Source organism: Lactuca sativa, chromosome 2, assembly GCF_002870075.4.
Source record: "Lactuca sativa cultivar Salinas chromosome 2, Lsat_Salinas_v11, whole genome shotgun sequence".
Taxonomy (NCBI): Eukaryota; Viridiplantae; Streptophyta; class Magnoliopsida; order Asterales; family Asteraceae; genus Lactuca; species Lactuca sativa.
In genome coordinates this window covers 78,570,095-78,589,523 of record NC_056624.2, presented here as the reverse complement: position 1 = coordinate 78,589,523, position 19,429 = coordinate 78,570,095, and the positions used below count along the sequence as shown (strand labels likewise).

Sequence of the window (19,429 nt, the reverse complement as noted above, 5' to 3'; positions counted from 1 at the left end):
GTTCATATAATTAATCTATTTCATTCTAGGACCAATATGGCCCAAAATATTGAAATAAATGAAAGTGGGTCCAATTAGAGCCCATTCAAGAGTTCTAAGCCCAAGATAGCCAAATTGGAAGCTTATTGGTCCATTGGGCCCAATAAGGAAGTCCTAGCCCAAAATGGACTTAAGCAAGGACTTCTAGGGTTTCCAATTGCTTGTTGACTATTTGTAGTGCTTGTATGATGTGTTTGATTGAAATTGTGTTGTTATAGAGTATGCATCATACATGCTCTTATGTCTTTGATTCATAATTTGACTTAAGTGTTATAGTTACAAGACACAAAATTTCTAGTTGTGACATCATCCCCCCGTTAGAGGGAATTTCGTCTCGAAATTCTTTTGAAAGCTAGAGTTGAGAATGCTAGAATAGGTGAGGGTACTTTTGCTTCATTTGGTCTTCGCGTTCCCACGTGAATTCTGGCCCACGCTTTGCGTTCCACCGTACTTTCTCAATCGGTATACGACTTTGCTTAATACGCTTCATCTCCCTGTCCATGATTTCAACCGGTTCTTCAACGAACAGAAGATTCTCGTTGATTTCAATCTCGTCAAGGGGAATGACGAGTTTTTCATCTGATAGGCACTTCTTTAGATTAGAGACATGAAACAAGGGGTGTACATTGTTTAGCTCCGCGGGTAGCTGCAGTTTGTACGCCACTGGACCTATTCGGGCAATGATCTCGAAAGGTCCAATGTATCGTGGGTTCACTTTTCCCCTTTTTTCGAAACGAATGATTCCTTTCCAAGGTGAAACTTTTAACAGCACTCGATCCCCGACCTGAAACTCTATGGGCTTTCGCCGTTTATCAGCGTAGCTTTTCTGTCGGTCGCGCAATGCTTGTAATCGAGCTCTGATTTGAACTATGTTTTCTGTGGTTTCACGAATGATCTCCGGTCCTGTTAGCACCTTGTCTGATGCTAGTGTTTTTGCTAGCTGGGTGTCGCCCACCTCAGCCCAACACAACGGTGATCTACACTTACGTCCCTATAGTGCTTTGAAACGAGCGACCTTGATGCTCGAACGGTAACTGTTGTTATACAAGAATTCGACTAAGGGTAAGTGGGTATCCCAAGACTTCCCAAAGTCTATCACACATGCGCGAAGCATGTCTTCGAGCGTTTGGATGGTTCGTTCGCTTTGACCGTCCGTTTGTGGGTGATAAGCGGTGCTCATGTCGAGATGGGTTCCAAGTGCTTTCTGAAGTGATTGCCAAAAACGTGAAGTGAATCTACTGTCTCTATCTGAGATGATATACACTGGTATTCCATGAAGTCTCATGATTTCTCGAATGTATAAACGCGTCAGTCTCTCCGTCTTGTAGGATTCTTTTATTGGCAGGAAATGGGCGGATTTCATCAGTCGGTCAACTATTACCCATATAGTGTCTAATCCGTCCGACGTCTTGGGTAGCTTGGTCACAAAATCCATAGAAATCCCTTCCCACTTCCACTCGGGAATCACTGGTTGCTGTAATAATCCCGAGGGCTTCTGGTACTCCACCTTTACCTTGGCACAAGTAAGGCACTTACCGACATAGGTGGCAATTTCTGCCTTCATGTTAGGCCACCAATAATGTTGTTTAATATCCAAATATATCTTGTCCGAACCGGGATGGATGGAGTATCGCGTTTTGTGAGCTTCATTCATGACTACCTCCCTAAATCCTCCGAGTTTAGGGACCCAAACACGGTTCATGAAGTAGTATACTCCGTTCTCCTTTACCTCTAGATTCTTCTCCATTTCGCGTAATGCTTCGCTTGCTCTATTTTCCGTTTTCATGGCATCTGACTGGGCTACCCCGATTTGATTGGTTAGGTGAGATTTGATGGTTATTGAGAGAGTTTTCACACGACGATTAGAGTACTCCTTCCGGCTCAAGGCATCAGCTACCACGTTGGCCTTTCCTAGGTGGTATTTGATTTCACACTCGTAATCGTTTAATAGTTTAACCCATCTTCGTTGCCTCATAATCAGCTCTTTCTGGCTCAAGATATGCTAGAGACTTTTGTGGTCCGTGAAGATGGTGCACTTCGTACCATAAAGGTAATGCCTCCAAATCTTCAGAGCAAAGACCACCGCTCCCAATTCCAGATCATGGGTTGTATAATTCACTTCGTGTGTCTTTAGTTGGCGGGATGCGTAAGCTATCGCTCTTCCACGCTGCATGAGAACGCAACCTAAACCCTGATTCGACGCGTCACAGTAGACCACGAAATCTTCCGTTCCCTCTGGTAGAGATAGTACCGAGGCACTACAGAGGGCTTGCTTCAGGGTTCGGAAGGCAACTTCTTGTTTGTCCGTCCATTTGAATGGTACGCCCTTTTGTGTAAGCGAGGTAAGTGGCTTGGCGATCTTAGAGAAGTTTTGAATGAATCTCCTGTAGTAGCCTGCTAGGCCTAAGAATTGGCGGATTTATGTGGGTGTTGTCGGGACTGCCCATCCTTCGACGGCTTTGACCTTAGAAGGATCCACATGAATTCCTTCCCGACTAACAACATGACCTAAGAAGTTCACACTATGGAGCCAGAACTCACACTTAGAAAGTTTTGTGTATAGCTTTTCCATTCGCAGGGTTTCTAGGATTTGCCGGAGATGTCGGCCATGCTCTTCTTCGCTTCGGGAATAGACGAGAATGTCGTCAATGAAGACGATTACAAAGTTGTCGAGGAATGGTCGACAGATTCGGTTCATCAGGTCCATAAATGCGGCAGGGGCATTTGTTAGACCGAAGGGCATTACTACAAATTCAAAATGTCTGTAACGAGTTCGGAAAGCGGTTTTGGGAATATCCTCTTCCCGGACCCTGAGCTGATGGTACCCAGACCGTAGATCTATCTTAGAGAAGTAACTAGCCCCTTGGAGCTGGTCAAATAGATCGTCGATTCGTGGGAGTGGGTAGCGATTCTTAACAGTGAGTCCGTTTAGCTCCCTGTAATCGATACACATCCTAAAAGATATGTCCTTCTTTTTGACAAAGAGGACCGGAGCTCCCCATGGTGAGTAGCTGGGTCGGATGAATCCCTTGTCCAGGAGTTCACTGAGTTGGCTAGACAATTCCTGCATTTCAACAGGAGCTAGCCGGTAAGGCGATTTATCAAGTGGATTTGCTCCTGGAACGAGGTAAATTCGGAACTCAATTTGTCTCTCTGGGGTTACTCCAGGGAGATCTTCAGGAAATACGTCTGGGAATTCATGTGCTACTGAGATGTCTTGAATGTTAACCTCTTCCTTGGTTTTATCCACTATGTGAGCCAAGAACGTGAAAATTTTCTTTCGTAGATGCTTCTGTGCCTGGATGCACGAGATGATGCGAAGGTTCGTGCTAGGTTTGTCTCTGTAAATAACTAGGGTTTCGTGATTGGGAAGATGAAGGCGAACGGCCTTCTCGTGACACATAATTTCAGCATGGTGGGGGCTTAACCAGTCCATGCCAATAATCACATCGAAACTCCTAATGGAAACAGGCATCAAGTCTATTTGAAAGACGTGTTGATTTAGAGTTAGGGTACATCTGATGTAGATTTCCCCAGTGGATTCGATTTTCCCATTGGCCATTTCCACCATAAAGGTTTCATTGAGCTTCTAGGGTTGTTGTTTTAACAAATGTTTAAACTTATTGCTCACAAAACTTCGCTCCGCTCTGGTGTCAAATAGGATGCATGCATAAGTGTAGTTTAGGGGAAACGTATCGGTAACAACAGCGGGATCCTGAATCGCCTCCCCCTGACCCATGGTCAGCACTCTTCTGGTTCCTCCATTTCCAGGATTGTTGTTGTTGGGGCAGTTTCGACGGAAATGCCCAGTCCTTCCACATCCATAGCAGGTGTGGCTAGGTCCTGCATTGTTGCCGCCAGTGTTGGTGATGTTGTTGTTACGGTTATTGTTGTTGTTGCTTCCCTATTGTTGATTCTGAGGAGGGTAAGTCCTGCAGTACCTTGCCGTGTGCCCCTTCCGATTGCAACTGGTGCACTGCATCTCCCTGCATTCTCCATTGTGATGGAAACCGCACTTGTTGCACTTGGTAAGATTACCGGAATAAGGTCTAGGAGCACTTGGAGCAGCTGAGGCTGGAGCATGTGGTGTGGACGGAACTTGAGCGGTTGTAGCATTAACTGCCACCGTTTGCTGCTTCTTGGATGACTCGGAGCCCTGACGCCCCTTCCTCTTGTTGTTCTTCCCTTTCTTGCCATCACTTTCCTTCTTGGCCTCAGTCTCCGCTAGCTTCTCTCCCTTCTTGTTGTTATGGTCATACAGCTTCTTGGCCAATCTCTTAGCACTGTCGAAAGTTTCGGGATTTGCAGCTATCACATTTCCTTGGATCGGAGAGGTTAGTCCCCAGATGAATCGGTCGATCTTCTTTCCTTCCGAGGTGATCATGCCAGGACATAGCAGAGATAGTTCGCTAAACCTTCATATGTAGGCATCTATATCAGCATTCCGGACAGTGAGGTTCCACAGTTCTTGTTCCATTTTCTGAATTTCACCACGAGGACAGTATTCGGCCATCAGCATTTCTTTCATTTCTGCCCATGGCATGGAATTGGCTACAGGGAGTGTCATGGCTTCCACGTGTCCGTTCCACCAAGTGAGTGCTTGGTCAACAAAGGTGCATGCAGCAAACTTCACCTTCATCTCTTCAAGGCAATCGCATATCTCAAACACCGATTCCACCTTCTCGATCCATCGTTTCAGGGTGATCACTCCTCCAGTGCCGTTAAAGGTTCGTGGTTTGGCGTTTGTGAAGTCTTTGTAAGAACATATTTTGGTGGGTCCTTGATTCATCCCGTTGTTCGAACTTCCGGCCCCTTGTCCGTTGACTCCTCCATTATTCCCTTGGTGAATTTGTGCCATTTCTGCGGTGACCGCAGCAGATACAGCTGCCTGGAATGCAGCTGTGTCGACTTCGGGTGGAGTTGGTCCAGGGTTTCCGCAAGGGGGTCGTTGAGGCATCTTTCTGTCATAGAACGGAAAGATGCTGAGTGTGTGTGGTTTTTGTGTGGTTGTGATCCTATAGACTAGGTGCGTGGCACAAACTTAAGTACTTCTACAATTTAGCATACAATCATGGATACATAACACATAGCAGATTATAACTTCATAATAAAACATATAATTTTTTTTATTACTATTATCCTCACTTTGATACATGAAAATTTTACTCGAAAGAGCATACATAAGCGGTACTAGTTCGACAGCATAACGGCTCTTTGAGTAGTGTAGTCACTTAAACATAGAGTCGGGGTACATAGCATAGTTCCTAATGACCTAGTAAGATAAGTCTATCTCTAGTCGTGGTGAGATGTGCCTGGGGGTGGTGCTAAGGAAGTGGATGCTCCCTGAAGACGAGCCACCTGTCATTCTACGTCCTGGAGTCGTGACTCCCACCTCACCTGCCTCATATGGAACTCTCGAAGAACGTCCTGTGTCTCCTTCTCTGCAGGCTCGACCCTAGTCCACAACTGGCGTACCTGATCGGCAGTGCTCTGAGCGAGGTCGCTAGTGTTCCGTAATTGTCTTACCATGACTGGAAGGGCTCGATCAGCCGGCCCTCCGTCCCTCAGGTCAAAGAACTCGCATGACATGCCGTACAGGGGTCGATGTCCCTGTTGTCTGCTCCACCTCCAAAGATCAATACCCCAGGGGGTGTAGGACCAGTGGGGCCCACCCGGTAAGCAGGCACCCTAATCGGGTAAGGGGGGTTGATGACTTCGGACTCCGCGTCCGAATCACCCCCTTCACTGTCATCTTCTTCCTCCTCCTGTTCTTCTTCTGGTTCAGCAGGCTCGCCCTCGACTCCTGCCTCCGGTTCCCCGTCAGATTCATCTTCGGCGTCTTCCTCAGGCTCCTCATCTAACCATTCATTATTTCCCTGGTTAGGGAAGTAAGGGTCTCCGGGGTGATGGAAGCCAGCCATGTTGTATGCGAGAGTGTATAAATATGCTATATTATTCCTAGGACGCTACCACTATTGCATAGACTAAACGGATGTTCTCTTTCTGGTGCTAAAGGGGTATATTTTTAGGTTCCCTAGCCATCACGATCTCCTCAGGGCGTGTGGTAGTGATACCTTGGAGGGAATGTAGTTGATCAGGCTACATCCGCTCCTTGATACAACTAAGAACAGTCCTAGATTAACCGAGATACTAGCATTATCTTGTTTGATTCGGTGTTAGGTTCTCGTTCCTAATACAAGCAAGGGTGTTTTATTGTTATGTTTTACTTGTTTTGTTCAGAGTTATGTTAGTCCCTCTTTTGGTTTATAGTTGCATATCAATGTGTGGCTAGATATGCTAGTTCACTATAAACAGAGCTCTGATACCAACCTGTCACACCCCCGAAGTGGAAACGTCCGAGGGCTATTGTGACTCAACTGAATACCATCACAATGATTATACATGAATCATAACATCATTCATCACCAAGCATTGAAATAGTACAATTGTTATTGTTTACATTCAGTACATTGTTTTAAACCTTACATTTCCATAACTTAAACCTTTTGATACTAAATTAAACAAAACACCGTGACATCACTGGATACATATTCTTCAATTTACCTGTTACCTGAGAATACAAGTATTTTGAAAAACGTCAACATATGAAATGTTAGTGAGTTCATAAGTCATGTTTGAAAAATAATGATTTTTGTGTAGTTTGAAAACCCAGAAAATCCGATATTTTCTGAAAAGAGTGTTGTTTATAAAAAGTGTGGAGATCCGTGGTATGCTTGTCGATTTTTGTAAACGAGTATAATTGTTAACCCTTGTATACATCACATAGATAAAGTGTTGAACTTTCCGGGAAAACCCGATGTTTTCCTCGTACATAGAATTTCGTGTCTTGTTTATTGCTATACCGATTCGACGATTGTTTCCGATAATTCCAGGTGACATTGGATTAATTATGGGTTGTGAGTCGTTATATTCACGCATCAATGAAGATGACTAGTCTATAACTACCAATTACAAACGATCCTTTAGGCGTCGTCCGTAAGACTCACTTAATCTAACCACCCTGACTTCTCATAGCCCCACAACTGAGGAGAAAAGAGGGTACAAAGCCCGCATTATTTCCATAAGTCGTTCAAGGCTATCGTGAATGCGAAAGGCACTAAGCCCGACTCGCATTTGACTTCTCGACTTTGCTAGCAGTACCAATGGGCCCTTTGGGCCCAATAGCACGATAAAGCTATTGAAAGTCCTTTTACATGGAATTAGGTCATAGAAGGCCCAATATCATGTAAGCGCGTTCCCTTCGGGCTCAAAGATTATGTCATTGGGCTAGCTAGGCCCAACAAGCACGATTTGAAACTTTCAAGCCCAAAGTTTGAATATTGACTTCTTGTGAGTTTCGCGTGTTTATTGAAGTATCATTATTTATTGATTTTTGATTCGTTATTGATTCGAGACCGAATCAATTCGTTTGGTAACGATTTTGGTGTTGAAGGTGTATTTATTATTACGTTTCGCCGGTAGACGTAGTAATCGTATTTCTATTTTAAGGGATCTATCATTTTAAGAATGTGAGTTTATCTTCTTAAGCCCTTTCTCGGATAAAATTTACACTTTTAACCCTTTGTCTATAAAAGAATTTCCGGTTTAGTCCGTAAACTATTTTTCTTGACACTTTAGTATCAAAACTTATTGGAAAGACATTTTTAGCACAAATTTACTTGATAAACAGCTAAAGTCCTTCAAAAATGAAATTTTCTCGGTTGAAACCTCCATTATTGCAACTTTTACAATTTTGACCCAAAATGGAAATTTTTTGCATCTTTGGTCCCTTTTTAATTTGAAAAGCATTTTTGACCCTTGAAATAGATTTGGTACACTAGTAATCCTCTGTTTTACAGAAATGTGCAGTTTCAGACCCTCCAAATCAAAAATCTCGCAATTTGGGGCTTTATTGGGCCGAAAAGTCCATTTTGGCCCATTATGTTTAAAACTCACATTTTTAACCCTTCAAAAGTGTTAATATTCAGAAAATACATATTAGAAACTGTTTAGACTCATCTCAACCTTCAGAATTTATATTTTGTCGTTTTGGCCCCCTTAGTTTTGTATTTTTAGCATTTTGAGCCCAAAAATGGGTTTTTAAGTCCAAAAATGTTCATATTAACCAACTAGATTATTTTTTTCTAGACTTGACTAGTGTGAAATGGTATAATTTATACTTATTTCATTCTTCATATTGTAGATCTCGGTTTTTAGGCTCTTGTGGCTAGTATAAACATCACAATCACACAAGATCATACATATAAGCATAAAAATCACACAAGGCATACATATACTCATAGATCTACACATTTTCTTGTATTCTCCCCCATAAAACTCATAAAAACCGAAAAAGAGGGGGTATGAAGCTCACCTTTGGGTGTGGTTTCGGTTTTTGGAAGAAAATGAGAAGAAATTCGGCCTTAGCAACCTTCCTTGGAAGGTTTCGAACTTGGATGCTTCTTAGGTGCTAGATCATGAGTTTGAATGAATTAAGAGGTGATTTTTGGATGAAATGAAGTAGCTAGCTTCAGGATCTAAGAGATTTCTTACCTTAGATGATGATTTTTATGCAAAAAATCCCCTTCATTCCTTCTTAGATCTCGAAATATGGATGAGTTATGAGAGTGTTTCCTTGAGAGAAAAGTGAGTGAAATGTGTGTGTGTGTGTGTGCTTGGACTCGGCCGAGAGCAAGAGAGAGAGGGAGAAAAAGAGTAGCTAGACTTGGATGTATGTGAGTGCATGGATGTTTGGGTCTTCATGCATGGATGTCCCTTGAACAATTGTGAGGTTTCACTCACACAGTCAACTATCCTCTTCTTTTGGGCTTGGGCCGAGAATGGGGAGGGTGAGAGGAGGTTCTTGGGCTTTTTGCCCTTAATCCCATGTTATAGCTAGGTTGGATGATTTTTGGCCCTAAAAAAAATATAAATGTGATTTTTATGACTTATTAGGCTAGATTAGGTTAATTATGGTCCAAAATGGTTCATATAATTAATCTATTTCATTCTAGGCCCAATATGGCCCAAAATATTGAAATAAATGAAATGGGTCCAATTAGAGCCCATTCAAGAGTTCTAAGCCCAAGATAGCCAAATTGGAAGCTTATTGGTCCATTGGGCCCAATAAGGAAGTGCTAGTCCAAAATGGACTTAAACAAGGACTTCTAGGGTTTCCAATTGCTTGTTGACTATTTGTAGTGCTTGTATGATGTGTTTGATTGAAATTTTGTTGTTATAGAGTATGCATCATACATGCTCTTATGTCTTTGATTCATAATTTGACTTAAGTGTTATAGTTACAAGGCACAAAATTTCTAGTTGTGTATATGTCACAATATAAAGGTAAAAAGGAAAATAGTCTATCTATATCAAATATATCCTACCTCGTCGTTCGTGTGAATGTGTCACAAAGTAAAGATAAGAAGGAAAATAATATAATAACTAAAATTGTATCCTTTTGAACTAGGATATTCACGGCGTGGAAACTCGCCGAACAGTACAACCGTAGACACCCATCGATGAGCATTTTCCCTACTGTAGCTAACAGCCTTGGGTGTGGAATGGTAAGTCCTGAAACCTATGTAATAGATTCTATGTAATAGTATCTATTTAAATGTAACAGCCCGGATTTCCAGGTATCTTTTATGCTTATAATTTTGATGTTTTGTGAGGGGACTCGGCGAGTTGGAGCTCAGACTCGCCGAGTAGGATCGCGATTATGGACGCGGGTTCGCGCCTGTACTCGGCGAGTCCAAGGTATGGACTCGGCGAGTCCGTGCTGTTTAATGAAACCCTAATTTCTCGGGTTTGGGACCTATTTAAAGGGCCTTATGGCCGTCATTTGTGCTCACCAGTCCCCTGAGTGAAACCCTAGCGAGTTTGAGTGTTTGGAGCAAAGCAAGAAGCCATTGTTGATCTTGGAGGTATAATCTTGCAAGGGAAAGGAAGCAATAGCTAAGGTGAACCAAGAGGAGCCACTTCCTGAAGAGTTGAGGACCAGAACACCACATTTGAGGTACTACCTTCAAGCTATTCTCGGTTATGTTGGTGTTTATATTGATTTAGGGCTTATTGAGCCCTTTTGTGGCTAGATCTAATGCTTCCTTGGTCCCTTAAGCGATGTAGATTCTAGATTTGGACCCTTGGAGGTCCAGAGTGTCCCTTTGCCCAAGATTTTTATGAATCCATGGGGGTTTTGGATTGGGGTCCTTGTGTTTGAGGTCAAAACACCATTTGTGAGTCAAGGAATGTGTTGTGAGCACCAAGTCTTGGACTTTACGTGATGAATATGCTTAGGAGGGCCAGATCTATGAGTTGTTGGAGCGAATCTGACCTCAGAAGCAAGTTTGAGTTAATGCATGGCATGGACTCGCCGAGTCTGACGAACAGACTCGGCGAGTAGCTTGAAGATTTCCCCTAAATCACTCAGTGAGTGGTTCAGCCGAGTTATGGGTTGACTCAATGAGTTAGGGAGAGTTAGGGAGGGTTGACAGATGTGTTGAGTCGAACTGGAACTCGCCGAGTTGTTCTTGAGACTCGGCGAGTTGAGTCGGGGTGGCCCCGCGATTCTTACCAGGTGGAACTCATCGAGTCAGGGGAGTACTCGACGTGTCAAAAAGGGAATCCTAGAGAGTTGGTGAAAACGTCTAGACTCGCCGAGTCGCCCTAGTGCACTCGCCGAGTCCGGTCAAAGTTGACCGTTGACCGTTAACCAGAGTTGACCTGTGTTGACTTCTTAGGGATAGTCAACCTTAGTGATAAAAGTGTTAATTAGAGACATATGATGTTATAGGAGGATCAGAGCTCGGAGGATCGAGCACGAGGGATTTCCAGGATTCGTGAGTTACCGAGATACGCGAGGTGAGTCTTCTCACTATACTTTACCTTGAGTAGGTAACTAGAGTTATGTGTTCAGTGTATTTGTATGCTATGTGTATGTGATATGTTGTACTGCATTATTTCTATGTGATTTATGTTGTGCATGTTTATAGAGTTGGAACCGGAAGGTTCATAGAGTTAGAACCTGAGGGTTCACAGAGTCTGGGTGCACGGAACCATAGAGTTATGGCCTCGAGTGGCTAATATGTGTGTTATGTGTGGTATTTTGGGGAACTCACTAAGCTTTGTGCTTACAGTGTTAATGTTGTTGTTTCAGGTACTAGCGATGACCGTGGGAAGGCGTCGGCTTGATCTGTACACACGCATGGGATTTTTGATATATATATATATATATATATATATATATATATATATATATATGATCTTGGGATTTTGTATGATGTGAATTGGGATTTTAAACTTAATGTTTTATGAAAATTAAATGAGAAATGTTTTTATATTTGTGAAAAATTATTTTGAAAATTCACGGTGTTACATTAAACGTATCAATGTAACCATTTTTATGTAAACGTATCTATGTAAACGTATCATGCAAACGTATTCATGTAAACGTATCTATGTAATTATATGTAATCGTATCTCTTCATATAGTATGTAATGTATTAGTATAGACTCATGAATGAACTGACTCTTGTGTGATTCCTTGTACTTGGAATAGTAAGTAGTATCTCCTAACTATACCTATTATAGTTACTATTAATGTACGTGTATAACCGAAAGTATGCCTTTGCTACCCAAAGGTACTGAACTGACTGGTGGAAATTTTATGTCTATATATGTATACATAATATATAACTAATATTTAGACGACATTCGGACGAATAACCGGTGCTCTAAGGCCACGTCCCAATGAGGAAAAGGAAATAAAGCGAGCTAGCCGTCTTAAGTCCTTTACACATTACTTATATAACTATACATATATAGACATGCATTTGACAATATAAAAGTATAAAAGAAGTTTTGTAAAACCTTTTGAAAAGTTTAATAACTAAGAAGTGATGACTTGATGTTAGTTTATAAAACGATTTGAAAGTAGTTTGTTTGATAAGACAGTTTAATAAAAGAGTTTTAAGCATGTAAAAACGTTTGAGAAAGTCATTTGAAGTGATATGTTTGGTAAAACAGCTAAAAATGTAGTAAATCCATTTGTATGCTAGTTATTAATCACATGTGATTGATATAATAACAAGCATGATTTAACTTGTATCCCCCCCCCATAAAAGCATTTATAAACATTTAAAAGGGTAATTAAGGGGTATGAACTCACCTGCAGTGAGTGGATCGGATGGAAGTGTCGGATAAGTGCTTGGTGTCAAGTGAAGACTTAAACACACACAATGATCCTAATAACATATAAATACATATGTATATATACAATTAGTGATTATAACACTAATTAGACAAGTATAAACATTCTAAGGCGTGGAAAACACTTTGGTCAAAGTGTTAGGAGGCTATTGGGTTGCAACAAAGGAGTATAAGTTTATGGTCCATAGACCATACTTATTGGAGTTTACGGCCCAAGGGAGTTTACTCCTGGCCGTAAACTCTCAAATGGGTCTCCAGTTGAGGCTTAAAGCTATTATGTCTTAAGTGGTTAAGTGTTCCAAGGCTTAAACAAGAGGTTAGGTGAGTTTAAGGTCCAAGAATGACCTTATCTTGAGTTTACGGCCTGGAGACCACTTCCCCATGAGTTTATGGCCGTAAACTCATGGTATGAAGTACCAATTCGTTTCTTGAAGTCCCTAGTTAAATGTTGTATGTTTCTGTACTAAGTTCCAAGGCTTGGTAAGGTGTTAGGGTGCATTTTGCCCCACTTATAGGGGTTTACGACCTAAGAACATGTCTTGGACATAAACTCCTTGGATCATGTGTTTCTTTATGATTTCTAGGATCTAAACATGTTAAACCTAGTGTACAATGAGTTAGAAGAAAAGTACTTACGATCTAGGAGCTTGAATGGTCGTTTTTGGCCAAGAACACTAGTGTGTGTTCTTGGTGTTCTTTGTGAAACTTGACGATCTACAAAATGGATTGATTTCATAGATGAAATCATGTAAGATCACTAGTTCATGTAAGATATCAACTAGTTAGGGCAATAAACTTACGAGTTTTGAAGATCGGGGACGAATATCGGGATGACACTTGAGAGGATTTGGGAGGAAATCAGCCAAGGGAAAGGAAGAATGAAACAAATGGCCAAAACTTGACTATATAGGGGGAGTTTACGCCCAACATGGAGTTTACGGCCGTAAACTCCATTGTTGTGGCTGTGAACTCCTTGTCAAGTTATTTATGGCTCGTTCCTTGTGCTATAGCTTCAGTAGATAAACTCTGACACTTATCCCTTCAGTGTACAAGGTTCAGAACGCTCAAATAAACTCATAATTGTGCTAAAAGATAACAGAAATGAGTTTGACTTTTAATGAAGTGTTTGACTGTACAGGATAGAAATTTTTGGGTTGTCACACACACACACACACACACACACACATATATATATATATATATATATATATATATATATATATTAAACCTTTAATGTTACATCTAATATAAGAGTATATTTTAAACTTTTAAAATACTAGTGGTTTAATCTTTTAATAAATTAAACTTTTAATTTGATTAAATTTAAACCTTTTTTTATGGATTTATTATTTATCTTTTAATTAAACATTTAATTAAATTATTAACAACATCTATAAGGGTGTACTTTAAACCTTTTAAAATATTGGGGTTCTTAAATTTAAGATTCAAAATTAAATTATTTAATTAAATTTTAAATTGTAAAACCACAGAGTGTATTTTTAAAACAATTCAAAAATACTAGATCAAGTTTTAAATAATTAAATTAATAAATTAATTTTGTCTTTATTTAATTAATTGACCAAATCATTTAATTTGATAAGGATATACCGTTACTTTTCAAAAAATTCAATTTTAAGCTATAAAAACGAATTAAGGTAATTATCCTAATCAAATCAAGATATGAAAATCGAAAAATCAGGGATCTGACGAGTCAACTCGTCGAGTTCTGGGCAGTGAACTCGTCGAGTTAGACCAACTCGTCGAGTCCGATGAACAGATTGACGAATGTGTTCCCTTCTCCTTTGGATAATTCACATATGCATCAAATTCAACTGAATAACATTCTAGGCTCAGATACCACTAATGGGTTTTGAACATAACTACAACCTATGTGCTCATGCAACCCTAATTGCTTTGGATCTAAGTTTTTCACTAGTTGAACATACAAATTGAATACCAAAGCAAAACCCTAGATCTAACATATATAAATTGAAATCTATATATAATTATGGTTTAGAAATTTACCTCACTTGTTATGTAGCAATAGCAAGAAACCTTGTAGATCCTTGACTCTTGAAATCTTAGTGCCTTAAATGTGACACCTCTAATGGCTTACAAACACCACTGACAAAAAGGATGAGAGGAGAGGGAAGGGAATAACACCAAATTTCGGCTAGGTTTTCCACATGCAAGCATTAGTTGAAAATCCTATGAGGTGGGGTCTTTATATAACTGTGGGTTGCTAGGGTTTTCTAGAGAAACTCTAATTTCCTACTTAAGGCTTAAGCCACCCATGGACTCTTCATATAGAGGCCTTGGACGAAATATAGGGTCTCCCTATAGTTTTCGTCCACTCCCATCTAAGGAGTCAAATAGCTCAGTTTTACAACTATCGATGATTTGCAAAATAGCCTTTGTTTCTTTAATCAATTTCTTTAATCCCAAAATTAATTCCAAATATACTAATTAAATAATATGATTTCTAATTAATATATTATTTTCATAATACATTAATAAAACAATTTATTATTCCAAATAAAAAATCCAACCTCTCTCCAAAATTCATTCTGTCAAGTTGATAAAGTAAAGACAACTCAAAATGATCATACTACTATCAAATCAAATACATACTAATTATAGTTATATGCTTAGACACTTAATTCAACATATACGATGGTGTAATCATCCCCCGTTGATATTATTAGCAAATTACTTTTATTTCATGCATTTGGACACTTCGAAACACTTAAAAAAATAACATATTATTCATGTCATCTATTACCATTGACAAACATTTTATTGTTTTTGGTTTTTTATTTTGTTAATAGATAGTAACTTTTGAAAGAAAAAAAAATAGTAGATTCAAGAACAAATATTAAAATGAGAAACAAAAAATAGATATATAAATATAAATACATGTGCAGATAGAGTTAAACGAGTAACGTTTCTTCTCGGTGTTAGTATTCTTCCAAAAGTTGAGCCTTCATTTGTACTATTAATCTATCAATCAATCTATAAGCTAATTTGTATATTGTCTAGTAATTTATTTTATTTCGATTCTTCATTTCTCATCATAATTGACAATCTATAACTTAAAAAAGCTATATAGACAAAATAGGACGCCTAAAAAAATATCATAAAGTACCAAACCATATAGGACTTTTGTAAGATGATTTACAATAGTTTAATATCAAATTTCAATCTTAACAGTTTTTCAAATTTTTTTATAAAAAATACAAACGAATTATCTAATTAAAAAATATATAACAGTAGAGTTAATTATCAAAATAATTTATGAGACTTTTGTAAAATAAACTCGCTAGAAACATGACATATGACATTAAAAATATAAATATAAAACATTAAATAATGGTGAAAATTATACATGCTCTAGTCTTAAAGAAAAAAGTTAATATTCAAATGTGAGGTAAAGTAAATAAATAATAATTAAACGCTAATACAATTACTATATTGCCCTCTGGTAAAGTCACATGTCTTGAGATTTGCATCGCGTCCGTCGTAAATAACACAAAGTACGAGATGGCCTTTTTCGCCATTTTAGTCAAATAGCGATCGACAATTTTGTCAACACGATACAGATTCCTTTGCAACTTTAACACTACGCCCCCCTATGTGCTATGGCCCTATTCATTACCACTCCACACAAACACAGGCGGCGCGTCGAACAACATCCGGCAAGTCCGCCCCTCTACTCCATTCTCCGGCGGCGGAATCGTAAACCAACACCAATGCTTCCTTCAAACCTCTGGTGCTCCGTCCACTCCTCCTTAACAAATCATCAATACATCCCATTATTTGTATCAACACCACCTTTTCCCCCACCCCAACGCAGCTGAACCTCACCGTGCCGTCCAGTCGGACTTGAGTTGGAAGCGGCGGACTCTTTAATCGACACCACTCTCCGAAACCCACACGTCTATTTCCATTGAACCTCCAAAAAGAAAGCTCCACCGCGTGGCTGGCTAGAATGTAGATGTGGTCGCCGGAAGAGCAAGCCGCTACCACACATCCGCCACCAGGTACTGCACGGCTTCTCAACCACCTACGCGCCTCCACGTCGTACAAATCCATCGAGCTCGCGTAGACGTGTGCACCTGTACCAGCGGCGGTGCGTGTTCCGTCGTTACCTGTCGTGCCACCTATCTTCAGTCCACCTATCACATATAAAACTCCGTCGACGGATGCTCCGATACAACCATATCGCATCCTCGGCGCCTGACACACTACTCGCCATGAGTTCTTTTTTGGATCGTATTCCTCTACCGTTGCCGTCCGAGTAGACCCACCGGCGACGTATACTTTCCCGGCAACTACAGCAACTGCGAATTTTTTCCTCAACACTGACATTTTCGATCTGGGTATCACCGCTCCGGTCCAGGCGTCACACCGGAGCATCGTCGTTTTCCCAATAATGTAGATCCAGCGGCCAATCGCAGCCAGCCGCGCGTGTGAAGACAAAGCGCTGTAACTCGACGGGTAAACAGCATCATCGTAGTTGTTATTCAAGAAGGATGTTGTCCTCCACTGGGTGTCGTGACCCAATTGGTAATTCGCGGCGAACAAGCCGGAATCAGAAAAAGAGACCACAAAGACGGCAAAATGGAGAAGACCACGTCGGCGGCGAAGGTCGTAGAACTCGGAAGAATCAATTAATTGCGACCACCGGCGGCAGACAAGGGAAATGGATGGTATAGAAGACTGGGCCACCCGAGAAAGAAACTCAAGGAGAAGGTCGTTTGGGAGAGAAGATATGGTGGTGGGACGGTGGAAAAAAGTGGTGGCCGGTGGAGGAGAGTAGTGGAGGGAGGGGTTTGGTCGTGGGTCTGGGAAACAAGATTTCATGAGCCATGAGAAGTGACGAGAATTGCAATTGTCCGACGATGATGACATTATCAGAAATCAAAATCTGAATTTGTGCTTAAAAATCTATACACACGTCCAAAGAGGAGTACACGTGAAGGATACCTCTTCCCTAAAACTTACTTTTCTCTTTATTAATGATGGGGTTTCTCAAAAAATTCCATGTAATTTGTTTATTTTTATTATAAATTCATGGCTAATCACAAAAATAAGTATTACGAGTTTAGGGACCAACGAAACTAAACCAAAATCAAACAAACTAGAGAATTGCCCAGCCATGGAGGTCGGAAGCCTTCAATGAAAAGTTAATGGGATAATGACTTAAAAACGTAATATATTTTTCGATTTGTACACATTTAGTCACTGAGTTTTTTTCGTCCATATTTACCCCTTCAACTTGTTAAACTATACACATTTAGTCCTTATGACTGGCTACTCCAGGTTAACCGGTAAAAATGACTTAATAGGGTAATATCTTTATCACTTTGTACACATTTAGTCTTTAATGTTTTTGTATACATTTAGTCCTTAATATTTTTTTTGTTGCAAAATAAGTTATTTTTATTTTTATATTCATTCAGTACTTATGAATAATTTTTTGAGGTTTTTCTCACGACATCTTATGTGGGATAACTATATGGTGGTGGAATAGTTTTAGGTGGTCATGTTATATGTTGTAGGCCAAGATACCTGGTGCGGGCCGACTATAAGCTGTAGGCACGAAGACTCGAGAAGAGCAGTTGGATTAAGGCGTCATGCCAACAAACCCTGGATATTCCAGTCCGATGACTGATTGGACCTGTTGCATGTTGGCATTCCAGTCCAATGACTGATTGGGCAAAGGTATATCAATCTAATGAGTGTTGGCCCATTATGTATGATAATACGTTTGTTGTGTTGGATATTAACTCACTAAACTTTGTGTTTATCTAGTTGTTTATTTTTTCAGGATCTATCATTGGTCGTGGGAAGGCTAATGCATGACTATACACACTTATCATCAATATTGAGGATTATGCATTTCTTATATTACTCTGATTTTCGATAAATGTATTTTGGAATAAACGTTTTTTTCTTAATAATGAATTTATAATTAGAGAGTTTTGCCTTATTTAAAAATGAAATTGTTTGGTTGTGAAAATGAGACATTACACATAAACATCAATAACCTCACACACTTCATCAATATTTGTCCCACGTAAGATGTCGTGAGAAAAACCTAAAGAAAACATTCATAAGTACTAAATGTGTACAAAAACAAATTTGAATTATTTTGAAACAAAAAAATATTAAGGACTAAATGTGTACAAAAATATTAAGGACTAAATGTATAGAAAATGAGAAATATATTACCCTATTAAATCATTTTTCCCGACTAACCTGGAGTAACCGGTCATAAGAACTGAATGCGTACAATTTAACAAGTTGAAGGGATAAATATGAACGAAAAAAAACTCAGTGACCAAATGTGTAAAAATCAAAAAATATATTACCCTTTTAAGTCATTATCCCAAAGTTAATTTGTATTGTTGTAAGTATTATCCAATTTATAAAGCATTATTATTGTTCTAACCATATACATATAGTTCAAGACTTGAAGTTTGTTTGAGCCACATAACAAAAGTCCCGGTCTATACATTTACCAAACAAAATACAACATTTTTTTTGGTGAGAAATGTGGTTTTATTTATCAGTCAATCTTCGAATCCACACCTTATGTAGAAAAATATTCAGTCAGTAAACCTACTATACCATTAGCAGTTAATTCATTTAACACAGCGACATTTCTGTCTTTTTAACACAAACTTCATAGAAGGTTATTTGACATAATATAATACCTAAGAACATATGCATGTCAGCACGAGCCATGGTTTCTAGTTAAACAATTCTTTGCCTGAATGTCTGGGTTATCTTTTCTGCCTGCAACACAAGGGTATTTTAGGCAAAATGACAAATAATCATACATAATTTTCTAAAAAATGCACCAAGAGAGAGCATAATAAAATATCTTCTCAAAAGGTAAGTTTGGGTTACGAATCATGTCATCAGGTGTCGGTTCAAGCATGTTGGGTATTAGTATTAGACATGCAGAAATTATAAGACATGGGTTGGGTTGGGCAACGTTTAGTGGTAATGGATTTGAGACCACATCATGACCACTTGTCTTGAAGAAATAAGTTGTAAATATTAAAAGGTATATATATATATATATATATATATATATATATATATATATATATATATATATATATATATATATATATATATATATATATATATATATATATATATCCGAAGA

General features: G+C 39.4%; 2 protein-coding genes across 2 annotated transcripts in view; both read right to left on the bottom strand.

Moving 5' to 3' along the window:
• The window catches only part of LOC128132329 (uncharacterized), a 51,782-nt gene extending 45,822 nt beyond the window's left edge, over positions 1-5,960 (bottom strand). Inside the window, exon 1 of the mRNA XM_052768851.1 lies at positions 5,786-5,960. Within this exon, the coding sequence (XP_052624811.1) occupies positions 5,786-5,960 (175 nt within the window). The remainder of the gene's footprint in view (positions 1-5,785) is intronic.
• Positions 5,961-15,565: 9,605 nt separating this feature from the next.
• LOC111900906 (F-box/kelch-repeat protein At5g26960) lies at positions 15,566-17,383 on the bottom strand. The gene has a single exon (XM_023896777.3). It carries the CDS (start codon positions 17,158-17,160, stop codon positions 15,901-15,903), a length of 1,260 nt encoding a protein of 419 aa, XP_023752545.1. The 5' UTR covers positions 17,161-17,383; the 3' UTR covers positions 15,566-15,900.
• Between the last annotated feature and the right edge of the window lie 2,046 nt (positions 17,384-19,429).